A 21,869-nucleotide genomic window follows, 5' to 3' on the forward strand; every position below is an offset into this window, starting at 1 on the left:
GCATGAATTAGCCATGCTATCTGGAAGTCCCCAGCTGATGTACTGAGCGCAAGTCCCTGATCATGTCTCAATGATGAGCTGAGGTAGTGCACTCAAGACAGTAAAGAAGTTAGGCGGACAGCCCATCTCTTGACTTTGCAGCATTAAGACGTGCCCGCTTTGAGAATTATTTTGCCCATATCTGCGTCAGCTGCAGTGTGCTTGTCCAAGCAGTAGTGGGCCGTGAACGTGTGCAGCGAGGACCATGTGGCAGCTCTGCAAATGTCTGGAAGGGGCACCTCATGCAGGTGAGCTATAGAAGCAGCCATGGCACGGACCTGGTGAGCCTTAGGGAAGGCCGGCAAGGTCTCCGCGAGTTTCTGATAGCAGAATTGTATGCAGTTTGATATCAAAGAGGAAAGGGTCCTTTTGGAAACCGGAAGTCCTGATGTGTTGGGGTTGAATGATACAAAGAGCTGGGAGGCTCTGTGTACAGCGTGTGTGCGGCGTTTCTATTAAGCGAGTGCCCGCTTGCAATCCAACGTGAGTAGCTTATGCTCTGCCTCATTACTATGTTGCTTTGGGTAAAAGGTTGGAAGGGTAATAGTTTGATTAAGGTGGAAAACTGATACCACTTTAGGAAGGAAGGCGGGATGTGTACGCAGCGTAAACTTGTTGTGATAGAACTCCAGATATGGCGAGTAGTGCACTAGGGCCTGCAGCTCACTGACGCGTCTTGCGGGGGTGAGTGCGACCAGAAACAGCACCTTCCTGGAGAGGAACTTGGAATGGCAAGTGTCCAGTGGTTCAAAGGGCAGTAGCATCAGTTGCTCTAGCACCACATTCAAATCCCATGGGACTGGAGGCTCCGGATGGGAGGCCAGAGACGTAAAATCCCTTTCATGAATCTGGAGATGAGCGGGTGACAAGAGATTGGGGTTTCTTATTGCAGAGAGTGATAAGCTGCTATGGCACTGAGGTAAACTTTGACTGAGGGCGTAGCCAGTCATTTCTGGTATAGTAGATGGAGGTAATCCAGTAATCCTCAGGTGGACAGGTAAGTGGGTCTGTCCCGATTTCAGAGCACTAGGAGGCATAACGTGCCATTTTCTCTGATAATTTGTCTTTGTGGAGTGCTTCCTAGAGGAAACTAAGATATCCTGAAGCTGGGGTGGGAAGTTCAGGTGGTGGAGTACCAGCCTTTCAATTTCCATGCAGTGAGATTGAGAGATAAGTGGAGCGGATGGAGCAGGGAGCCTCCTTCTTGGGTGAAGCGGTATGAGCTGTTGCCTAGGGGGATCGATTGGTCCACCGATAGTCGAACTAGATACGCGTACCACGGTTGTCTGGGCCTTGCTGGAGCGATAAGATTGAGGGCTGCGTTGTCCGTGATCCATTTTTGGACTGTGCGAGAGATCAGAGGTTTAGGGGGGACGGTGTACAGCAGACCCTCCATCCAGTCAATGAGGAACACGTTCTGCGCTAGTCTCTGGGAGCTGGGTTATTCCGAGCAGAAGATCTGCACTTTGCAATTGAGTTCTGTAGCAAAGAGATCAATGCGTGGCAGGCCCCAGATCTGAAAGTGTCTACCACATCCTGATGGAGGTCCCACTCGTGAGGGTGAAAAATTCTGTTCAATCTGTCCGCCCTGGCGTTGTTGATGCCGGGCAGGTACGTTGCCTGCAGGGTAATGGATTTGCTCTCTGCTCATTCCAGGATCCCCACCACCTCTTTGCAGAGGTTCCAGGAACCGGAGCCTCCTTCCTTGTTGATGTAGAACATGGCCACCTGGATTGTCCGTGTGGACCATGACTGTCTTCCCTCGGAGTGCTGGTTCAAAGGCTCAAAGAATGTTTCGAATGGCTCGTAGCTCTAGCATGTTGATCTGTTGTGAACGCTCCTAGGCTGACCACAGGCCTTGAGTTTGAAGGTGGGACTAGGTGAGCACCCCATCCCTTGGTGGAAGCGTCTGTGGTAAGGATGGTGTGATGTGCTGGAGCTCGCAGGGGGGATACCTCCCTGAGAGCTGCTGGTGTAAGCCACCACTCCAAATCCCATTTCATGCTGGGCATGAGGGTGACAGGAGTGGAGAGTTGGTTGGAAAATTGGTTCCATTGGGTCTTCAGGCCCCATTGCATACACCATATGTGGAGTCGAGAGTGGGGAACTGCCGCCATGTGGTCGAGGATTGTCAGGACTTGACGAGCAGGAGCAGTGGTGGCCTTCTGGATATGTCTGGCGAGCGATGTCAGGGCAAGAGCTCAGGTTTCCGGAAGGAAGGCTCTGTCCCGTGTGGTGTCGATATGGGCTCCAATGAACTGTAAGACTTGAGTAGGTTGCAGATTTGACTTTTCGTAGTTCACTAGCAGCCCTAGGTTGTCCAGGCAGCGTATGGTTGTGAGCAGATTGGTCTGCAGGAGGCTTGGGTTGGGAGCCACCAGCAGCCAATCGTCCAGATAGGGGAATATTTGAATCCCCTGTTGTCGGAGGTGAGCCACAGCTACCGCTAGGCATTTGGTAAAAACTCTGGGGGCTGAGGAGAGGTCAAATGGGAGCACCTTGTACTGAAAATGGCGGCCAGTGGCCATAAAGCATAGGAACCGCCAGGAAGCAGGGTGCATCGGTATATGCAAATAGGCATCTTTGAGGTCCAGTGAACACATCCAATCGCTGGGTTGAAGGAAGGACAGGATGGATTAGAGTGTCGTTATTCTGAATTTTTCCTTCGTCAAGTATCTGTTGAGAGCTCGAAGGTCTAGGATGGGACGTAACCCTCCCGACTTCTTGGGTATGAGGAAGTATTGTAATAGAAGCCCAGGTGGGACTGCGCTGCAGGCAATTCACGGATGCACTGTTGCTGAAGTAAACTGCTGATCGCTAGGTGCAGTTGACCTCAATGCTCAGACAGGTGTTTCTGGTGCACCAGGAGTGGAGTGGAAAGAATGGAGTGAAAATTGAGGGAGTAGCCCTCCTGTATGATACACAGAACCCAGAGGTCAGATGTGATGTCCTTCCATACCTGAAGAAAGTGTGAGAGCCTGCTCCCAACTAGGAGCGGTAGCAATGGGTTTATTCGCCCTAGAAACCCTGGGAGGGTTTAGGGGGGTTGGGATCCTGAGGTGGATGAAGCTGCCGAGGAGCAAATTGACGTTGTCAAGCCCCCTGTTGCTGGGAAGACTGGTGACAAGCTGGAGTATATGGAAGAGGCCAGTAGGACGGGTATGACTTGCAAGGTCTGCGCTGGTAATATGGTCTTTTATATGAGGTGAAGTATCGCTTCAAGGAAGCCGCATCTGCAGAAGAAGCCAAGGACATTAGGGCTTCCTTCTGCACTTTGAGCTGGGCTTCTGTTTCTCTAAATATGTCCCCGAAAAGGTTATCTGGGAGACAGAGTAGGTCAGCGAGCTTCTCATGAACATCTTCACGGATGGCGCTGACCCAGTGCCATGCGAGACGTCGGGTTGCAATGGCATTGACTGTGGACTTGGCCGAAGTCTCGAAACCCTCATATACTGTTCTCGCAAGAGATGCCTCAATCCCTCCTTCAAATTATGAAATTGCCTAGGTCGTCGATGGTCTGGGGATGCTTCCTGAAGCACGGGCTTCAACGACTGCAGGCACTCATACAAATATTGCGTAATATAAAATTGATGTTGCTGGAGCTTCGCATTCAACATCCCAGATTGGAAAGCTTTCTTCCCAAAGTCATCTAAATACTTTGAATCTATCCCAGGAGAAGTGTTCGAGTGAAGGTGAGACTTTTTAGCCCTCTGCATGGCGAACTCCACGACTACAGAGGCATGAGGAAGCTGTACCACAGAATAGTACAGGGCTTGCCTCATATGAAATTTAAGGTCCGTCTTGTGAGAAGTTGATGGTCCCACAAAAGGAGTTTCCCAGGCTCTGCTCATGACCACATCTAGGACTTCATGAGAGGGCAAAGCTGTGGGCTCCGCTGGTGACTCAAATACCCTGAGGATGCCTGGAACGTCTGCTCTTGGGTCAGGAATTTTCCTCATTTCGACGTTGAGGCGTTGCCCCACCTTCTCCAGAAAGAATAGGACAAGTCTTCCAGAGGAGAGACCATCTCAGGTTGTTCCTCCGCCGGATCAGAGGGGTACACTGTGGAGGATCCTGGTGACAGACGGCTGGGGGGAAAAATCCCCAGGAGTAGGAGTTGGTAGAGATTGGCCAGGGGAAGGCACTGAACTGAGGCTGTCTTGCAGTGATGATGGGGCTTCCAGCTGTGTTTGCTGGGTGTCTCCCCTGCTGCTCCACAGTGGTAAACAACAGCAACAGGATAAGGGAAATCTGGAACATCTCCTGCGAGGCCAATGTGTCTTGAGGGGTTGGTGGAGGCTGTCTGTGTGGATCAGTGGGTAGTGGTCCAGGATCCCTGGGAGGACCACTAGGGGGTATCACAGCCAGTAGTATATCAGTGTTCAGACCTCTGGGTGAAGGGGGGAATCGTGGGGGGCCCCTTGTGTCTCTTTTGTAAAGGCTCTTTAAGGCCTGATCTCCTTTTGTGTTGGGAGGCAGTGGACAGGCCAGGATGAAGTCAAGGAAGAATGAGAGGCAGCTGGTGAAGAGGGTGCCACGTCTGAATCCACGACCAAGAGAGAGGAAGGCTCTCTGGGTCTTTTGTGTCCTGAAGAATGCTTCTTGGGGGGGTCTTTGCCGATGTTTGTGTCGATGGCGTTGGCATCAACTTGCTTCAATGCGTGGATGTTTTGTGCTTATGCTTTGATCCCGAATCATGCGGTTGGCTTCCTGCGTTGGAAGCGTCAGGGCCCCGACGCCACTCGGCACAGATGTCTTCGGTGCCTACGATGCCCTCAATGCTGCTCCTGCGTCGTGCATCGGCACTGGTCACTTGCTTCGGCATCAGCCCGGACGAACCAGGAGGCCCTACCAAGGAGGCTCTGCGCTGCATCGACTCCTTGGAGGCCCAGGGAGGATCAAGTGGCCTCTTCAGAAGGGGCATACCAGCCCAATGCCGCTTCTCACAGTTTTATTTTGGCAACCCTCTGCCGCTTGGCTTGGGGGGACATGCGTCCGCAGTCCCTACAGGCCACCTGGTCATGGTTTGGTCCCAGGCATATGTAACATTTCGTGTGGCCGTCTGTCACAGACATGATTTTGCCAGACTGACAAAATTTGAAGTCTGGTGGCCGCAGCATGTCGAAGAAAGTAGAAAAAAGTGATGAGGCGAAGATATAACACCACCTTTTTCATAGATTTTCTGTTTTTAACACTTTTTAATTTTTTTTTTTACTTCAGAGAAGTGTTCCGCTGAGGAGGAGAAGAGCTTCAGGTGCAGTCAGGCGGGCGAAAAAAAACAGACTGAGGAGGATGGGGGAAGCGGGGGAGGATCCAAGCAGGTACACTACACTGAAAGACTCTATGTTCTAAGAGAGCTCCAGAGGACGTCCCCAGAGAGCATAGCTAATTCATGCTGCTTATCTACGGGAAAAGGAATCATACTCTGCATAGCTAAGAAGGCTAACCAAAAAAATCAAACTCTGGTAGCCGAGGGCAGGTCTAGGTTTGACTTACCATTTACTAAAAGAAAGGAAATTATCAGGTAAGTAGTAATTTCTCCTTCCTTAGTGTTTGGGTAGGTCAATCCCAATGAGTGGGATGTATCAAAGCTAATCCCAAAAAGTGAGGGAGGCTGCCAACAGCCCAGCATGTGTACGTCTGGTGAGGGAGTCCCTGCAGGATAACAAAAACTCTGGAGACTTAATTATGTGCTTATATGAGATGAGACAATTGCTAGAAATATGGTGGTAGCTCTAAATGAATACTTAAAGGATAACAAAAATGGGAAAGTCTAGCCACATATGGTGTGGGATTGGCTGAAGGCAGTTATTCGAGGTAAGCTGATATCATGGGCCTCTTGGAAAAAGAGAGAGGAAAGAAAGTGGAGGAACTACTTGTCCAGATCCAACAACTTGAGTCGCAACATAAGACAACTGGTTAACAGAGGGATTGGCAACAATTGGACAGAGCGAGAGGGGAGCTGGAGAGTTATTGGATTAATACTCTCAAACTCATGCTGTTAAACAAGAGAATTTTGAATTTAGTATTAAGTTCTCTAGACTGTTAGAGAGCAAGTTAAAGAAGAAAATGTCACAGACCCAAATTACGAGTATTAGTATTTGTCAAGGGCAGCTGGTTTATGCTCCTAGGATGGTAAGGGAGTGTTTTAGGCAATTCTATCAGGCGCTTTATTCGAATGACAGCTCTATAAAAAAGAAGGACATTGATGGGTATCTGATAGGGGTCCGGCTTCCATCTCTCGATCTTGGAGGGAGGACTCTCCAGGCTAGAGGTGATGCAGGCTAATAAATCACTGAAAATAGACAAGACCCCAGGCCTAGACGGCTTTACAGCTAGCTTTTACAAAACATTTGGAGATATGCTGGCAGATCCCTTAAGGGAGATGTTCAATGCTTTACTGGGAGCGGATGAATTAACTCCATCTATGAAAGAGTAGTATCATGCTCTTGCCTAAAGAGGGAAAAGATAAAAAATTGTGGATCATATAGGTCCATATCATTGCTGAATATCGATGTAAAGCTGTTAGCAAAAAATCTTAGCTACCAGGTTAGCCAGTGTGATCCCTGGGTTAGTACTGATCAGTTGGGTTTTATTTATTTCAGGGAGGCATACAGCAGATAATATTAGAAGAGTGTTAAATTTAATATGGGCAGCGTAAAAGGATAAAATTCCAGCTGTCTTTTCAACTATTGATGCTGAAAAGGCATTCATTAGGGTGCATTGAGACTATCTGTGGGCAGTTATGCAGGTGGCAGCGTTGGGGGATAATTATTACAGATGGGTGAGACAGCTTTATAATGCACCTACAGCAAAGCTGCATGTAAATGGCGGGTATTCTGCTTCACTCATTTTGGGAAAAGGGACAAGACACAATTGCCCACTGTCCCCGTTGCTCTTCACACTTGCTATGGAATCATTTGCATCAAATATTAGGGGTTCTCAGTCCCTTTCAGGAATTCAGGTGGGATTCTCAGGAGTATCAGATATTGCTTTATGCAGACGATGTGTTGTTTATGCTAACCCTATAGTCATTGCATGCTTTAATGCAGGAAATATATAGATATGGGAGAGTTTCAGGTTTCAAGGTAAACCATACTAAGTCTGATATTCTGAACAAAACAGTCCCGGCTGGGAGATAGAATTAATTTGATGGCAATTCCCTTTCACGTGGGTGGCTCAAGCCCTCAGGTACTTGGGCATTAATCTTTCAGTGTATAGGCATCAATTGTTGAGGTTAAATTATTGTCCCTCATTGAAAAAAACCTATAGAGATCTGTTGCTCTGGAATAATGAACCCATCTCATGGTTAGGCCGAGTCACGGTACTGAAAATGAATATGCTAGCTTGTCTCATATTTGTTTCAGACACTCCCAATTGAGGTGCCAAAGGTGATGCTTAATCAAATTCAGAAGAAATTCCTGGGATTCGTTTGGAGGCAAAGACCTCCTAGAGTTAGTCATATTTTATACTGGCCCAAGGGAATAGGGGTTTGCATGTACCTCAATGGAAAAGTATTATCCAGCATTTCAAATGTGAGCTTATGTGGAGTGGCAACAGAGCAAGGTTGCCAAGCAATGAGTGAACACAGAGCAAGAATTAGTGCATGGGGCGCCTCTGAAAGTATACCCTGGGTAGAAAAAAATTTTGGATGCCAGGAGTGATTTATAACCCTTATGTTAGACATACTTTAAGGATATGGGACAGATATTCTCAATAATGGTTGCCTTGGAGGAAGGCCTCACCTTTACCGCCTATTCACTAAAACAGAGGATTTGTGTCAAGTATACGGGGGGGGGATTTTCCAAAATGGGAACATTTGGGGCTGGTTGTTCTTGGACAGCTGGTTTCAAAAGGCATCATGATAAACATTGAAAACTTGAAGAAAAGGTTTTGCATCACCAATACAGATTTGTATGTGTTTTTTCAAGTTCAGCATTACCTTCTTCATAATGTTGGGCAAATTCATCTAGGAAACAGGACTACAGAAATGGAAATGCTCTGTTGAAAGAATACTAGTTTAAAGGGTTTGACTTCCAAGGTGCATAAAATACTTCTCGGTAAACCTAAGACTAAATTATGACATGAACAGGGTTGGGAAAGATTTAAAAGTAGAATTGAGCATTAACAAATGAGAAGATATAAGGGATTCAGTGGTAAAAACTTCCCTATTTGAGCATGTAATAAAGTACAGCATGAAGGTGTACTATAACTATCTTACCCCTCACAGGTTACATGAAATGCACACTAGTGTGCTGCTGGAGGTGATGTAGGAAGGAGTGCACAATGGGACATATTTGGTGGGGGCGTGGGATAATAGTGCGTCTTTGGAAGAAGGTTGAAAGGTTTATTCATTCTCTAATGGGGAGGCAAATAAGATGGGATCCTTTAATATTTTTATTTAGTGTGGCATCTGGGGGTGTACCATATGAAATGTATTAGCTGATTTCTCAAGTACTTATTGCAGCCCGATGTACCATCACTGTTAACTGGAAGAAAGAGGATGCTCCAACCTTAGCTCAAGTGTATCACAGATCAGATTGGAAATGGTATACAAGATGGAGCAGGTTACGGCAATTAGAAGGAATAGGCTTGAGTAAATTTCGGGACACTTGGAATCCTTACAAGCTGTGGTGGTCCAACATGGGGGAGGGGGGGTGGGGGGTAATTGGGGAAAAAAAAAGGTTTTTTTATAGACATCAATAATGTATGTGACATATATGGGGGACATGGGATAACCCTAAATTGTATTCATTGTTGAGCTGTTGAGATTGTCTATATTGTTCTTGTTTTGGCTTCTCAATAAAATGTAAATGGAAAAAAATTGTAGGATTAGCAGCTAAGAGACAGAAAACACATTTTGTCACTTTGCTGAAAGATGACTGAGGAGGCTTGCATAGTTCAAAAGCTTTTTTTTTTTTTGTTTTGAGCTTTGGGAGAGAGCGTTTTCCATGTCTGCACTGTTAATGACAACACCCACTTGTGTGGATAGATTTGTCCTGCTTGTCCACAGAGAAAATATGATATTGCCTGAAAATATAAGTGAACATACTTGAATACATTAGCTCTTGAAAGTGGAGGAGTAGCCTAGTGGTTAGAGCAGTGGGCTATGAATCAGAGAAACCAGGGTTTAAATCCCATTGCTTCCGCTTCTGACCTTGGGCAAGTCACTTTACCCTCCATTGCCTCAGGTACAAACAGAATGTAAGCTCTCTGTGGATAGGGAAATTTTTCTTTTCATCCTTTCATTTCCCTGCATTCAAATGGACTATCATGGCAGCCACATCACTTTATCCAAAGTGAAGAAAATTTATTCTGAAGTTAAGAAAATAAATTTGGCCAGGAGGCCTACTGGCACTGGCCACACCAAAGAAAACCTCAGGCTAGCTCAGCAAGAACATGAAGCAGCCATAAAATCTGACTAAAGCAAAAACTACAAGGATTTTAGCAGAAAAAACACAAGAAACATTTTTTGCAGAAGCTCTGTGGGGTCTCAGGATAGGAAGACACATCTGACGATCTCAAATGAAAAGGAACTGAAGGAAGCCTCAAGACTGTTCCCATTGCAGAAACTGCATATGAGCAGTGAAAGGCTTTTGCCTTTCCAGAGAGCTCTGGAATCTTCTGTCTGTTCAGTACCTAGAAAGGTCATGCAACCCATGTGAAGTGCTGATCTTTAAAGAATTCTGGATGTGTGAGGGTACATATGGAAGAATGAAGGACCACTGGAAAATTGTGTATAAGGGGTGAATATAAAAGACAATGTGCAGCACTCACCGTTTCTTGCTAGGAATGACGCCGATCTGTTCACTCTCACCATGAGGCGTGACTACTCTTGCTTGCCACCACTCATCATCTGAGGCATTAATAACATGCAGAATATCCCCATATGAGAAGCTCAGGCCCTGGCTTGGCAGGCAGCTATCCCGTGTCCGGTCATAGTCAAATAGGGCTCTAAAAGAGAACAAAAAAAAAGAATCATCTCTTAATTTGGGTGGCTGTCATGGGGTACTGTCCCCAATATACTTGCTCATAAAGTTCATAGGAAAAGATAGAACACACACTTAGGTCTCCAATTTACAGTCAGTCCATGGCAGACTCCTATGGTGAAACACTGATGAAGGTTTAATAAATTAAGATATTGAAAAACATGCTTATGCAGGGGATTTTCTAGTTTTCAACTTTGATTCCACTGAAAATTCTCTCAGCCATATTGAATCAGGGTCATTTTCAATAGGGTAGGTGCCAGGCACATGCTCCACCTTCCCCACAAGTGTGGACTTAATTGGTCTTCTTTTATAGACATTATCATGCCCCCAGACAATGGATGGAATCACTGCTGCAGTGCTTTCAGTTCAGTTTGAAAAATGCTAAAAAGAAACACTGATGACAAAAGTAAGTAAAGTGTGTTTATGGAGGTAAATGACTTTGGACATTTTGTGTCCTTTCCAGTTTTGTTGTCTTTTATTTATATGCAGTTTAAGCAGTTTGCACAGTTTTTCTCTCTCCTATTTAATACCACAATAAAGAAATGCAGCAGCATTCAGACTTTTTTTTTTTTACACCAACAAATTAAAACACAAAGTGCAAGACACAGAAACAAATATTATGCTCTGAACAGCATGCCCAATTTAGAAAAGATTTCTTTTCAATAAGTACAAAATGGGAGTGAGAAGGGGAACCAGGGAGAGTGTATGTGCGTAATTGTGTGTGAGGAAGGCTGGGGGACCAGACACAGAACAAAATATAGGGGTTGAAGACAGATTGAGTAGGGGACCAGAAAGAATGAAAGACAGGAGATGGAGACATACATTAAGAACATGCCATACTGGGTCAGACCAAGGGTCCACAGCAAGCCTGTTCCATGTTACCATTTCTAGTAATAGCAGTGGCTATTTTCTAAGTCAACATAATTAATAGCAGGTAATGGACTTCTCCTCCAATCCTTTTTTAAACACAGCTATATTAACTGCACTAACCACATCCTCTGGCAACAAATTCCAGAGTTTAATTGTGCGTTGAGTAAAAAAAAAGATTAGTTTTAAATGTGCTATATGCTAACTTTCATGGAATGACCCTAGTCTTTCTATTACCCATTCTAGACCTCTCATGATTTTAAACACCTCTATCATATCCCCCCCCTCAGCCGTCTCTTCTCCAAGATGAAAAGTCCTAACCTCTTTAGTCTTTCCTCATAGGGGAGCTGTTCCATTCCCCTTATTTTGGTCGCCCTTCTCTGTACCTTCTCCATCGCAATTATATCTTTTTTGAGATGCAGCGACCAGAATTGTACACAGTATTCAAGGTGCGGTCTCACCATGGAGCGATACAGAGGCATTATGATGTTTTCCGTTGTATTCACCATTCCCTTTCTAATAATTCCCAACATTCTGTTTGCTTTTTTGACTGCCGCAGCACACTGAACCGACGATTTCGATGTGCTATCCACTATGACGCCTAGATCTCTTTCTTGGGTTGTAGCACCTAATATGGAACCTAACATTGTGTAACTATAGCATGGGTTATTTTTCCCTATATGCATCACCTTGCACTTATCCATATTAAATTTCATCTGCCATTTTGATGCCCAATTTTCCAGTCTCACAAGGTCTTCCTGCAATTTATCACAATCTGCTTGTGATTTAACTACTCTGAACAATTTTGTGTCATCTGCAAATTTGATAATCTCACTCACCCTTACTTTTCAATATATAAATATATTGAAAAGTAAGGGTCCCAATACAGATCCCTGAGGCACTCCACTGCCCACTCCCTTTCCCTGAGAAAATTGTCCATTTAATCTTACTCTCTGTTTCCTGTCTTTTAGCCAGTTTGCAATCCACGAAAGGACATTGCCACCTATCCCATGACTTTTTACTTTTCCTAGAAGCCTCTCATGAGGAACTTTGTCAAACGCCTTCTGAAAATCCAAGTATACTACATCTACTGGTTCACCTTTATCCAATGTTTAACAACTTCAAAAAAATGAAGCAGCTAATGTACAAACTGAGATAGAGTAGTGCTTCTCCTGGGCATTTAGCCAGAGAACCGCTGCGACTCTGCACCTCCCAAGGGTACCTGTATTGCTTACTGATATGCAATTTAAAAATTGATATTTTGGTATGGTATCCTTGCGTCTGTGGAAAAGCGCCTTAAGTGTGTTTAGCACTTAACATTTATGTTAAAAATTAAAAATAGGAGAAACCCAACTCCTGGGGGGTGGCGGGCAGGTTTCGTGAGGACTAACATCCTGCTGTCCTAGGAGAACACCTGTTACAGGTAAGCAACTCTGCTTTCTCCTAGGACAAGCAGGATGGTAGTCCTCACACAAGGGTGAATCCATAGCTAAAAGCTGCTCCGCAACACAAAAGGGGACCAACAAGGACCAACCAAGTGCCAATGGACACAACAACCACCACCGTGCTGTTAAGAACAGAAGGGGAGACAGCCTGAACTCTAACAATGGGCCCTAGGCAGGGAGAGTTGGGTTCTATACCTCAAAGAGATTCCTGAGGACAGACTGGCTGAGCCTACTGTCACGTCAGCCATCCTTATCCAGACAGTAGTGGAAAGCGAATGTGTGGAGAGAACTCCACATCGCAGCCTTGCAGATCGCCTCCATTGGAACTGTTTGCAAGTGGGTAACTGACATTGCCATGGCTCTGACAGAATGATTCTTGACATGATCCCCAAGATGCAGTCCCACCTGAGCATAACAGAAGGCGATGCAGTCTGCTAGCAATTGGGTAATGTCTGTTTGGCAACGGCAACTCCCAATCTACTCCTATCAAAGGAAATGAAAAGTTGGGTGGACTGTCTATGGGCTTCTGTCCGCTCCAGACAGAAGGCTAAGGCTCTCTTGCAATATTGACAGGACGATTGACTGGTTAAGATGGAAATCTGTCACCACCCTAGGCAGGAACATAGGTTGCGTACGCAAGACCACTGTCATGATTAAATTTAGTATAAAGTAGATAAGTCACTAATGCCTGGAGCTTGCTGTCCCTGCCCGCTGAAGTGACTGTCACAAAAAACATGCACTCCTAGTCTGCAGAGGTGCTCCCCGACCACGGCCAGACATTTTATAAAGACACATGGGGCAGACGCTAGCCCAAACGGCAACACTCTGTATTAGACGTTCTGGTTTCCCACTTCAAATCTGAGATACTTCCTGTGACCCAGAAAGATCTCGATGTGTGTGTATGCATCCTTTAAACCTTCCAGTTAAGGTCACAGGAGCACAGCAGCTCAAAAGGAGCTTTAATCAGCTGAGCTAACACCACATTGAGATCCCAAGACACAGCAGGAGGCCTTAGGGGAAGCTTCAATTGAAGAATGCCCCACTGTAAAGAGATGGGCATACCAGCTACACTGAGATGAACTCTAACAGAACTGGTTTTCAAGCAAGCTTCCTATAGGTGTAGAAGGTAGTCAAGCAGTTTTTGCACAGGGCAGGAAAACAGATCTAGGGCTCCTGCTCATACCACACAGAAAACTTCCTCCACTTCAGACCACAGGACTTTCTAGTGGAAGGCTTTCTGGAAGCTACCAAGACCAGAGACACATCCTCAAAGATCAAGCGGCTGCAGGATCAACCTCTCAACATCCAGGCTGTGAGAGACAGGGCCTGGAGGCTGGGATGCCACAGCCTGCCCTGATCTTGCGTGCTGAGGTCTGGGGAAGTCCCCAGACTGATAGGTTTCCGGATGGACAACTCCTGAAAGAGTGGAAAACAAACCTGCCACAGCAAATAAGGAGCTATGAGGATCACAGTCCCTGGTTCCTCGTGAAGCTTCATACCTAGAGGAATTGGAGGATATAAATACAGAAGACCCCCGCCCCAATGTCGGGTAAAGGTGTCCGAGTCTGGTTTGCTGTCCAATCTGTACAGGGAGCAGAACTGAGTCACCTTCTTATTGCAGGGGGACGCAAACAAGTCCACCTCTGAGCTTTCCCAGAGGCGGAAGATCCGATTCGCTACACTCTGTCCTGAGACCACTCATGGGTTCTGAAAGCACGACTCAGCCTGTCCACTATCAAATTCTCCATTCCAGCTAGATACATGGCCCTGAGCACCATCCTGTGAGACAGGGCCCAGGACCAAATGTGGACTGTATCACGACACAGGAGGTACAATCCCATGCTTCCCTGCTGGATTATGGCAGGAAGGCTTTTGCCTAGGCCTTATCTAGCAAGTCTCTTATAAAGTCCAATTGAGGTGAAGGGCTGAAATGGGACTTTTGAGTAGTTGACTCCAACACCTGGATGGTCAAGCGCAAGGGCCAAACTGCCCCAGCCTGGGAGGTGCTCTTGACCAGTCAATCGTCCAAATAAGGGAAACATGCACTCCTAGTCTGCAGAGGTGCTCTCCGACCATGGCCAGACATTTTATAAAGACACATGGGGCAGACGCTAGCCCAAACGGCAACACTCTGTATTAGACGTTCTGGTTTCCCACTTCAAATCTGAGATACTTCCTGTGACTCAGAAAGATCTCGATGTGTGTGTATGCATCCTTTAAACCGAGGGAGCATAGCCAGTCCCCTTTTAGCAGGAGGGGAATCAGGGTGCACAGGGAAACAATCTTGAATTTTTCTTTTTTTAGAAACTTGTTCAAGGTCCTTAGGTCTAGGATGGGACAGAGTCCCCCTGTTCTCTTAGGAATCAGGAAGTACAGGGAAATGACTCTCTACCCTCTTTACCCTGGAGGCACAGGCTTGCCCGCTTTGGCCGTTAAGAGGGCAGAGAGGTCCCAATATAGTACCTCCTGATGCACTATTGGCCCCCAAAATGCGTTGGGAGGTGAAGGGCTGATGTGCATGGAGCAGAAGAGAGACCTTTGGGTGATAGTGTCTAACAACCTGAAGTCGACGAAGCAGTGTGACACAGCGATAGCCAAAGCCAGAAGAATGCTGGGCTGCATAGAGAGAGGAATATCTAGTAAGAAAAGGGAAGTGATAATCCCCCTAAAACAGGTCCTTGGTGAGGCCTCACCTGGAGTACTGTGTTCAGTTCTGGAGACCATATCTCAAAAGAGACAGGATAGAGGCAGTCCAGAGAAGGGCAACCAAAATGGTGGGTGGTCTCCATCGAATGACTTATGAGGAGAGGTTGAAGAACCTGAATATGTATACCCTGGAGGAGAGGAGGAACAGGGGTGATATGATACAGACCTTCAGATACTTGAAAGGTTTTAATGATCGATGGTCATCAACAAACCTTTTCCATTGGAAACAATGTATTAGGAACTAGGGGTCAAGATTTGAAACTCCAGGGAGGAAGACTTAGAACCAATGTCAGGAAATATTTCTCCACTGAGAGAGTGGTGGATGCCTGGAATGCCCTTCCGGAGGAAGTGATGAAGACTAAAACTGTGAAGGATGGGATAAACACTGTGGATCCCTAAAAGGCTAGAGGATGGGAATAAATAAAAATGCTTAACCTGCACGGAGCGGCAGTTACTACCCTCAAGAGAAACATGGGGGTAACCTGCATGGCGCTTACTATAAAACAGTTACTACACCTTGGGAAGCTTGCTGGGCAGACTAGATGGACCATTTTGGTCTTTTTCTGCCGTCCTTACTATGTTACTATAAAATGGGCAGGGGGGGCAATTTGGCGGCACAATCACTGCGAATGGAAGTGAGGGGCCAGAGGATAGTATTTCCTCTGGAGGTAGAAAGACTTTCTCTGACCATGTTTCTAATTCATAAAATGAACCAAAAAAATGAAATAAAAATGCACACACTGAAAAAAATGAACCAAACCCAAAATTTTGGGACTGCACATCCTTGGTATAAGTTTGACCACTTGTAGTATATTATTGCTTATCCAAGTCAGATTTTGATGTCTTTCCAACCTCCTATGTAGATGAGGATACAAGTTTCCTACATAATCCAACATCCAAGCCCTCCTCTCCCTCACCATGTCTTACCACCAATGTTTGTAATAATCCAAAAAAACCAAACTAATGGTTGGTTTATGGGGAGTCGTAGCTTGCTGCTTTCCACTCTATTGTTCCATGGCCTGCAGCATCATTAGCTCATGCTTTCTCTATCTGCGTCTTGTTTTCTCCCAATTACTATTCCCCTTGCCTATGCTATCAAGGGAGTGAAGAGTGGGTTGCTCACAATAATCCAACTTCCTAATCTCAGTCCTACCTATCCAAACAATAGTGTAAAGTGATTGTGTGGAGAGAACTCCACATCACAGCTTTGCAGACCTCCTCGTTGGCTACTGGCACTACCTTGGCTCAGACACACCGTCTTGAAATAACCCACCAGATCTAGGCCTCCCTGGATATAACAGAAGGAGATGAAACCTGCTAGCCAACTGGATAAAGTGTGTCTGGCATCAGCAGTCCTCAGTTTGTTGGTGTCAAAGGAAACAAAGAGCTGGATGGACGTTCTATGGGCTTCAGCTGCTCCAAATAGAAGGTCAAGGGTCTCTTGTAGTCCTTGTTCACCTTGCTGGACATATGGCCTGGGAAAAAATGTTGGAAGGACAATTGACTGGATAAGATGGAATTCAGACACCACCTTCGGCAGAAACTTAATATGGATGAGCAGAATCACCCTGATAAAACTTCATATAAGGCAGATAAGTTACTAAAGACTGCACTCATTGATTCTGTGCACTGAAGTCACTACCACCAAAAATATGACCTTTCTGGTCAAGTACTTCAGGTTATGAGTGCAGAGGCTCAAACAGAGCTTTTATTAGCTGGGACAGGACCACATTACAGTCCCATGACTCAGCAAGAGGCCTGATGGGAGGTTTCAGATGAAGCAAGCCCCACATAAATCAGACAATCAAAGGCTATTCAGAGATAGGTCTACCTTCAATTTTGATTTATGGATCATATTTACAAAATAGCCAAATGCGATTTATAATACAATACAACATAAAAATACAGAAAATAGAATACAGCACAGATATAAATCTACAATAAAAACCTAATACACAATGAAATCTAAAATTAAAACAAAATTTCATTATATATAACATTTAAATAAAATATTTCTGAAAAAGCAAAGCCTTCATTTGTTTCATCTGCAAAAAATACAAAGATCAGTAGTCTTCTCTGAACAGCAAGGGAATTCCAAAGTGTTGCGCTGGTGGACCCTTGGACTGAGGAAGAGTTGACGCTACCTGTGGGGAGGAGCCCCACAGGCCCCCACCATCAGTAGGCGAGGCTGATGAGGAACAGAGACCCCGCTACTTCACCACTACCAGCCCACATTGCCCTAGGTTGAGACCTTGGGTGCCGGGGCCAGTTGGACTTACGTGGTGGGGTCTCTGTATGATGGAAGTCCAGGAGGAGGAGAGGTGCTGGAGAGTAGACCAGGTCCAAGAACAGGCAGTGGAGTGAGGGAGCAGGTTCCAGGCAAGGGTCGGGGCAAGCGGCGTCTCTCGTGGTCGGCATATCCTGTGGTCAAGTGCACGGTCCAGAATCAAAGCTGAAGTGATCCAAAAGAACAAGGAACTCAGGAGCAACATGCAGATTACAGGAAGCGAGGAGACCTGTTGCCAAGGCGCTGCCTGCATGCAGGGGCTGGTCTTAAGCAGCCCCTGCGCGGTGATGTCATCCATAAGGGCCGCGGGACTTTTCCCGCCACGGGCCCTTTAAGTAGAGTAGAGAGGCTTGCGCGTGTCCCTATGGGAAACTAGCATGCAGGAGGCTTGGTGGCATGCCGGCCGGGAGGAGGCAGCAGCAGCGTTTGGACGTGAAAGAAGAGGAGGAGCCGGAGGCATGGTACCTCGGATGGCAGCAGCGAATGGCCGCTCAGGGCCATGAGGGAGAGCACCGGTGACTTCCCGCCATTACCAAGCGGCCCGGGTTCCCGTGGTCGGCAAGCATAACACAAAGTTTCAGCACTGCCACATTCTAGCACAGTTTCTCTACAGTTTAACAGCACAATAATCTGGAACAGTAAGCAAATCCATCTGAGTGTATCTTAAATCCCTAGTTGACACATACAGAGTAAATTGGTGGACTAAATATGAAGGGACCAAGCTATGTCATATTTTAAATAAACCATTGTAAATTATATACAGCAATAAACTGATAATGAGTACAATTTATACAATACAGGTGTAATAGAATCCTATAAATCTAGCAACAATATTCTGGACCGTCCCATTGGTTTTCCTCCTTCCACCATGTCTCTGAGATGCCAATTAAGTCTGTCATCATTCACTGCTATACATTCTAATTCTCCCATCTTACTTCTTAGACTTCTGGCATTAGCATACAAACGTTTCAAAGTTTGTTTTTTGTTTGTATTTTCATTCTGATTTTTAATTGATAGGGATAAGTTAGAAATTTTTTTTAGCTCAGGTGAGTTTTTAGTTAGGTACTTGGACTACTTTTCTTATTATTGGAACCTCACTGTCTGGATGCCCTAATTCTAATGCATCATTAGTATCCTTTGAAGATACCGCCCTCCAAACCATGAGCTGCTGAGCGACTGTTGGCTTCCCCTTTATTCTAGTGTAAAAGCTGCTCTCCTTTTTAAAGGTTATCGCCAGCAGACTTGTACCACACTGATTAAGGTGGAGCCCATCCCTTTGGAAAAGACTCCCCTTCCCCAAAAGGTTCCCCAGTTCCTTGCAAAACTGAATCTACGCATTGAGACTCCAGAGCTCTGCCTGCCTCTGGGGACCTGCGCGTGGAACAGGGAGCATTTCAGAGAATGCTACCCTGGAGGTTCTGGATTTCAGCATTCTACCTAAGAGCCTAAATTTGGCTTCCAGAACCTCCCTCCCACATTTTCTTATGTTGTTGGTACCCACATGGACCACGACAGCCGGCTCCTCCCCAGTACTGTCTAAAATCCTATCTAGGTGACGCGCGAGGTCCACCACCTTTGCACCAGGTAGCCAGGTTACCAGGTGATCCTCACTCCCACCAGCCACCCGGCTGACTAAATTCCTAATAATCAAATCACCAACTATGATGGTCAACTTAACCCTTCCCTCCTGGGCAGTAGCCCTAGGAAACATCCTCAGTGCAAAAGGACAATGCACCACCTGGAGAGCAGGTCCTTGCTACAGGATCCTTTCCTGCTGCACCAGGTTGATGCTCTCCGATCATGAGACCTTCTTCCTCCAAGGCAGCACCAGGACTGCCAGTCTGAAGTTGGGACTTGGCTATGTCCCTGAAGGTCTCATCTATATACCTCTCTGTCTGCCTCAGCTCCTCCAGAGATCAGACTCGTTTCTCTGAGAGATAGGAGCTCTTTGCATCGGATGCACATGTACAACTTCTCACCAGAAGGTAAAAAAGCAATCAAACATGTGACACTCAATTCAAAAGACTGGGAGGCCCCCCTCTTGCTGCTGGACTGCTGCCTTCATCTCAAATCTGTTCAGTTTCTAGTTAAGTTTTAGGCTGCTATGGGAGTAGGAATGTGTCTAATTAGCATCCTTTAAATGTATTAGTGAATTCACTATATGTCTGGTAGTGGCCTATAGGGGAATGATCAAACTCTCAATAAGGTATGGGGAATTTGTGAAGTTAAAAGGCTGATTTTGTTTTTGGGGGGTTTTTTTAGTGTGAAACTGGCACCTGCCTATAAATTACAGGATGAGCTAGGGGTGGGTGAGAGAGGAAATACAAACACACTAACTTCTGCTTATTATCTGCCTGATTATTAAAAGCAAACACTCAAACACACTAAATAATATACCCCAATAGTTTACTTCTCCCCAATACTTGAAAAAAAAAATTTGCCAAGCAAAACTTAGATTTCTTTCAGCCTTTTTACTATAGCGATCTGTCTTTACCAAAGAAGCTTTTATTTTATTTATTTAAAATGTTTTGTATACCGACGACGGTTTACATCTTACAAAACCATAAAATCAATAATAACAGTATCTAAAATACATTAAAATGACTAATAACAAATACAATTATTAAAAAATCAACATAAAAACAAAAAGTAAAATAGCGTTTCTTCATACTAGCTAGTCCTTTTTTCAAGGTGATCAGCATAAGTCTGCTCGAAGAGCCATGTCTTTAAGGCTTTCTTAAAAGCTTTAAACTCTGATTCTAAACGCAATTCAATCGCCATCGTATTCCTGATACATGGACCTACAATTGAGATGGACCTATCTCGGACTAGTACAAGATGAGCTGAGTTCACAGATGGGATTTGCAGCAATCCTTTATTCGCTGATCTCAAAGATCTCTGTAGAACGTGTAAATGAATTAAAAAGTTCAACCAGTCCATTTTTTGTCCATATATCGCTTTATGTAATATACAACACTCTTTATACTGTATTCTCTTCTGTGTTATTGGGAGCCAAGGCAGATTAATTAACACAGGACTAATATGTTCACGTTTCTTACAATCTGTTAATACTCTTGCTGCACAGTGCTGAAGCACTGTGCAGCAAGAGGCAATATATGTAAGAGGCACAAAGTAGATTGTGGGAGGCCCAAGAGGAGAGAGTTACAATAATCCAAAGATGAAAAGATCAAAGCTTGCAATACCAATCGGAAGTCACTAACATCTAATAGCGGTTTCAATTTTCACAACACCAACAGTTTATAGTATCCTTCTCGTAACTTGAGAGATATGTTTTTTAAAGTTTAGTTGGCAGTCAATAGTAATCCCCAGATCTTTGACTGAGTCAGAAAGTGCTAATTTGATATTATTTCATACCAGGGTATTGTTAGTATTATTAATATTATCTTTTGATTTCCTATCCAGAAGAATAATTTCCATTTTTTCCATATTTAGGGCTAATTTCATATGGCATAGTAGCTGATTAATGGCTCTAAGGTAAATATTTATTAATTTAAATGTTTGTTCAATTGTGTCTACTATGGGTATAAAAAGCTGAATATCATCAGCATAAATATAGAAATTTAGACCTAAGCCTGCTAACAGATGACACACTGGAAGTAAATAAATAATAAATAGGGTTGCCGATAATGCGGACCCCTGTGGGACCCCAGTTTGAAGTTGAATTTTATCAGAAAAGGTATTACCTATTTTCACTTGAAAGGATCTTTGTTGTAAAAAAAAGAAGCTATCTATTCAAGGGTCTTATTTGTAAGACCAATCTCTTCTAGTCTTTATATTAAAATATCATGGTCTATCGTGTCAAATGCCGCCGACAGATCCAGTAATACAAGGATATATTTTTGTCCAGAATCAAAACCTCTTAATACTGTATCCGTTAATGATAATAAGAGTGTTTCAGTATTCAAGTGTTGACGAAAGCCAAATTGATTAGAATATAAAATATTGTTAGATTCTAAGTGTTCTACTAATTGTTTGTGAACAATTTTCTCGATAATTTTTGCTAAACAGGAAAGATTTGATATTGGTCTATAGTTACTCAATAGATCGGGATTTAGAGTAGGTTTTTTTTAGAATGGGTTTAATCGTGGCCAGCTTCATCACTTCTGGCAGATATCCTTCAGATAACGAAAGATTAACAATTTTTGCAAAAATGGGAGCTATTATATGTGCAATTGGTTTTAGAGCAACCGAAGGAATAGAATCTAATGGATGATTCGTTGGATTTAATTTTTTTATAACAGTTTCCATTTCTATAGAGGAGACTTCCTCAAAAGATGGCCAGTCGGATATTTCTTTTTTTAACAGCAAAATACACGTATCTGGGGACTCATGTTTCTCAAAAATTTATTCTGAATGCTTTGATTGTTTTGGACTGAATAAAGAAATTGGCTTATTCTTTAACTTTGGGACATTATGGGTCCAATATTCAAAGATATGCTGCTGAATATAACCTGATAAGTTCTAGTTATCCGAATAACTTTGAGAGTCTAGCTTATTCAGTTAACCAGATAAGGC

The 21,869-nt window shown here is 44.6% G+C and overlaps 1 protein-coding gene across 3 annotated transcripts in view; it reads right to left on the minus strand.

The window, feature by feature from the left end:
• Window positions 1–21,869, minus strand: part of DLG3 (discs large MAGUK scaffold protein 3) — a 507,232-nt gene that overhangs the window by 225,320 nt on the left and 260,043 nt on the right. For all 3 annotated transcript variants that reach the window (XM_029607251.1, XM_029607249.1, XM_029607250.1), the window contains one exon: window positions 9,817–9,993. In XM_029607251.1, the coding sequence (XP_029463111.1) occupies window positions 9,817–9,993 (177 nt within the window). The remainder of the gene's footprint in view (window positions 1–9,816; window positions 9,994–21,869) is intronic.

This window comes from Rhinatrema bivittatum, chromosome 6 (assembly GCF_901001135.1).
Source record: "Rhinatrema bivittatum chromosome 6, aRhiBiv1.1, whole genome shotgun sequence".
Classification (NCBI taxonomy): Eukaryota; Metazoa; Chordata; class Amphibia; order Gymnophiona; family Rhinatrematidae; genus Rhinatrema; species Rhinatrema bivittatum.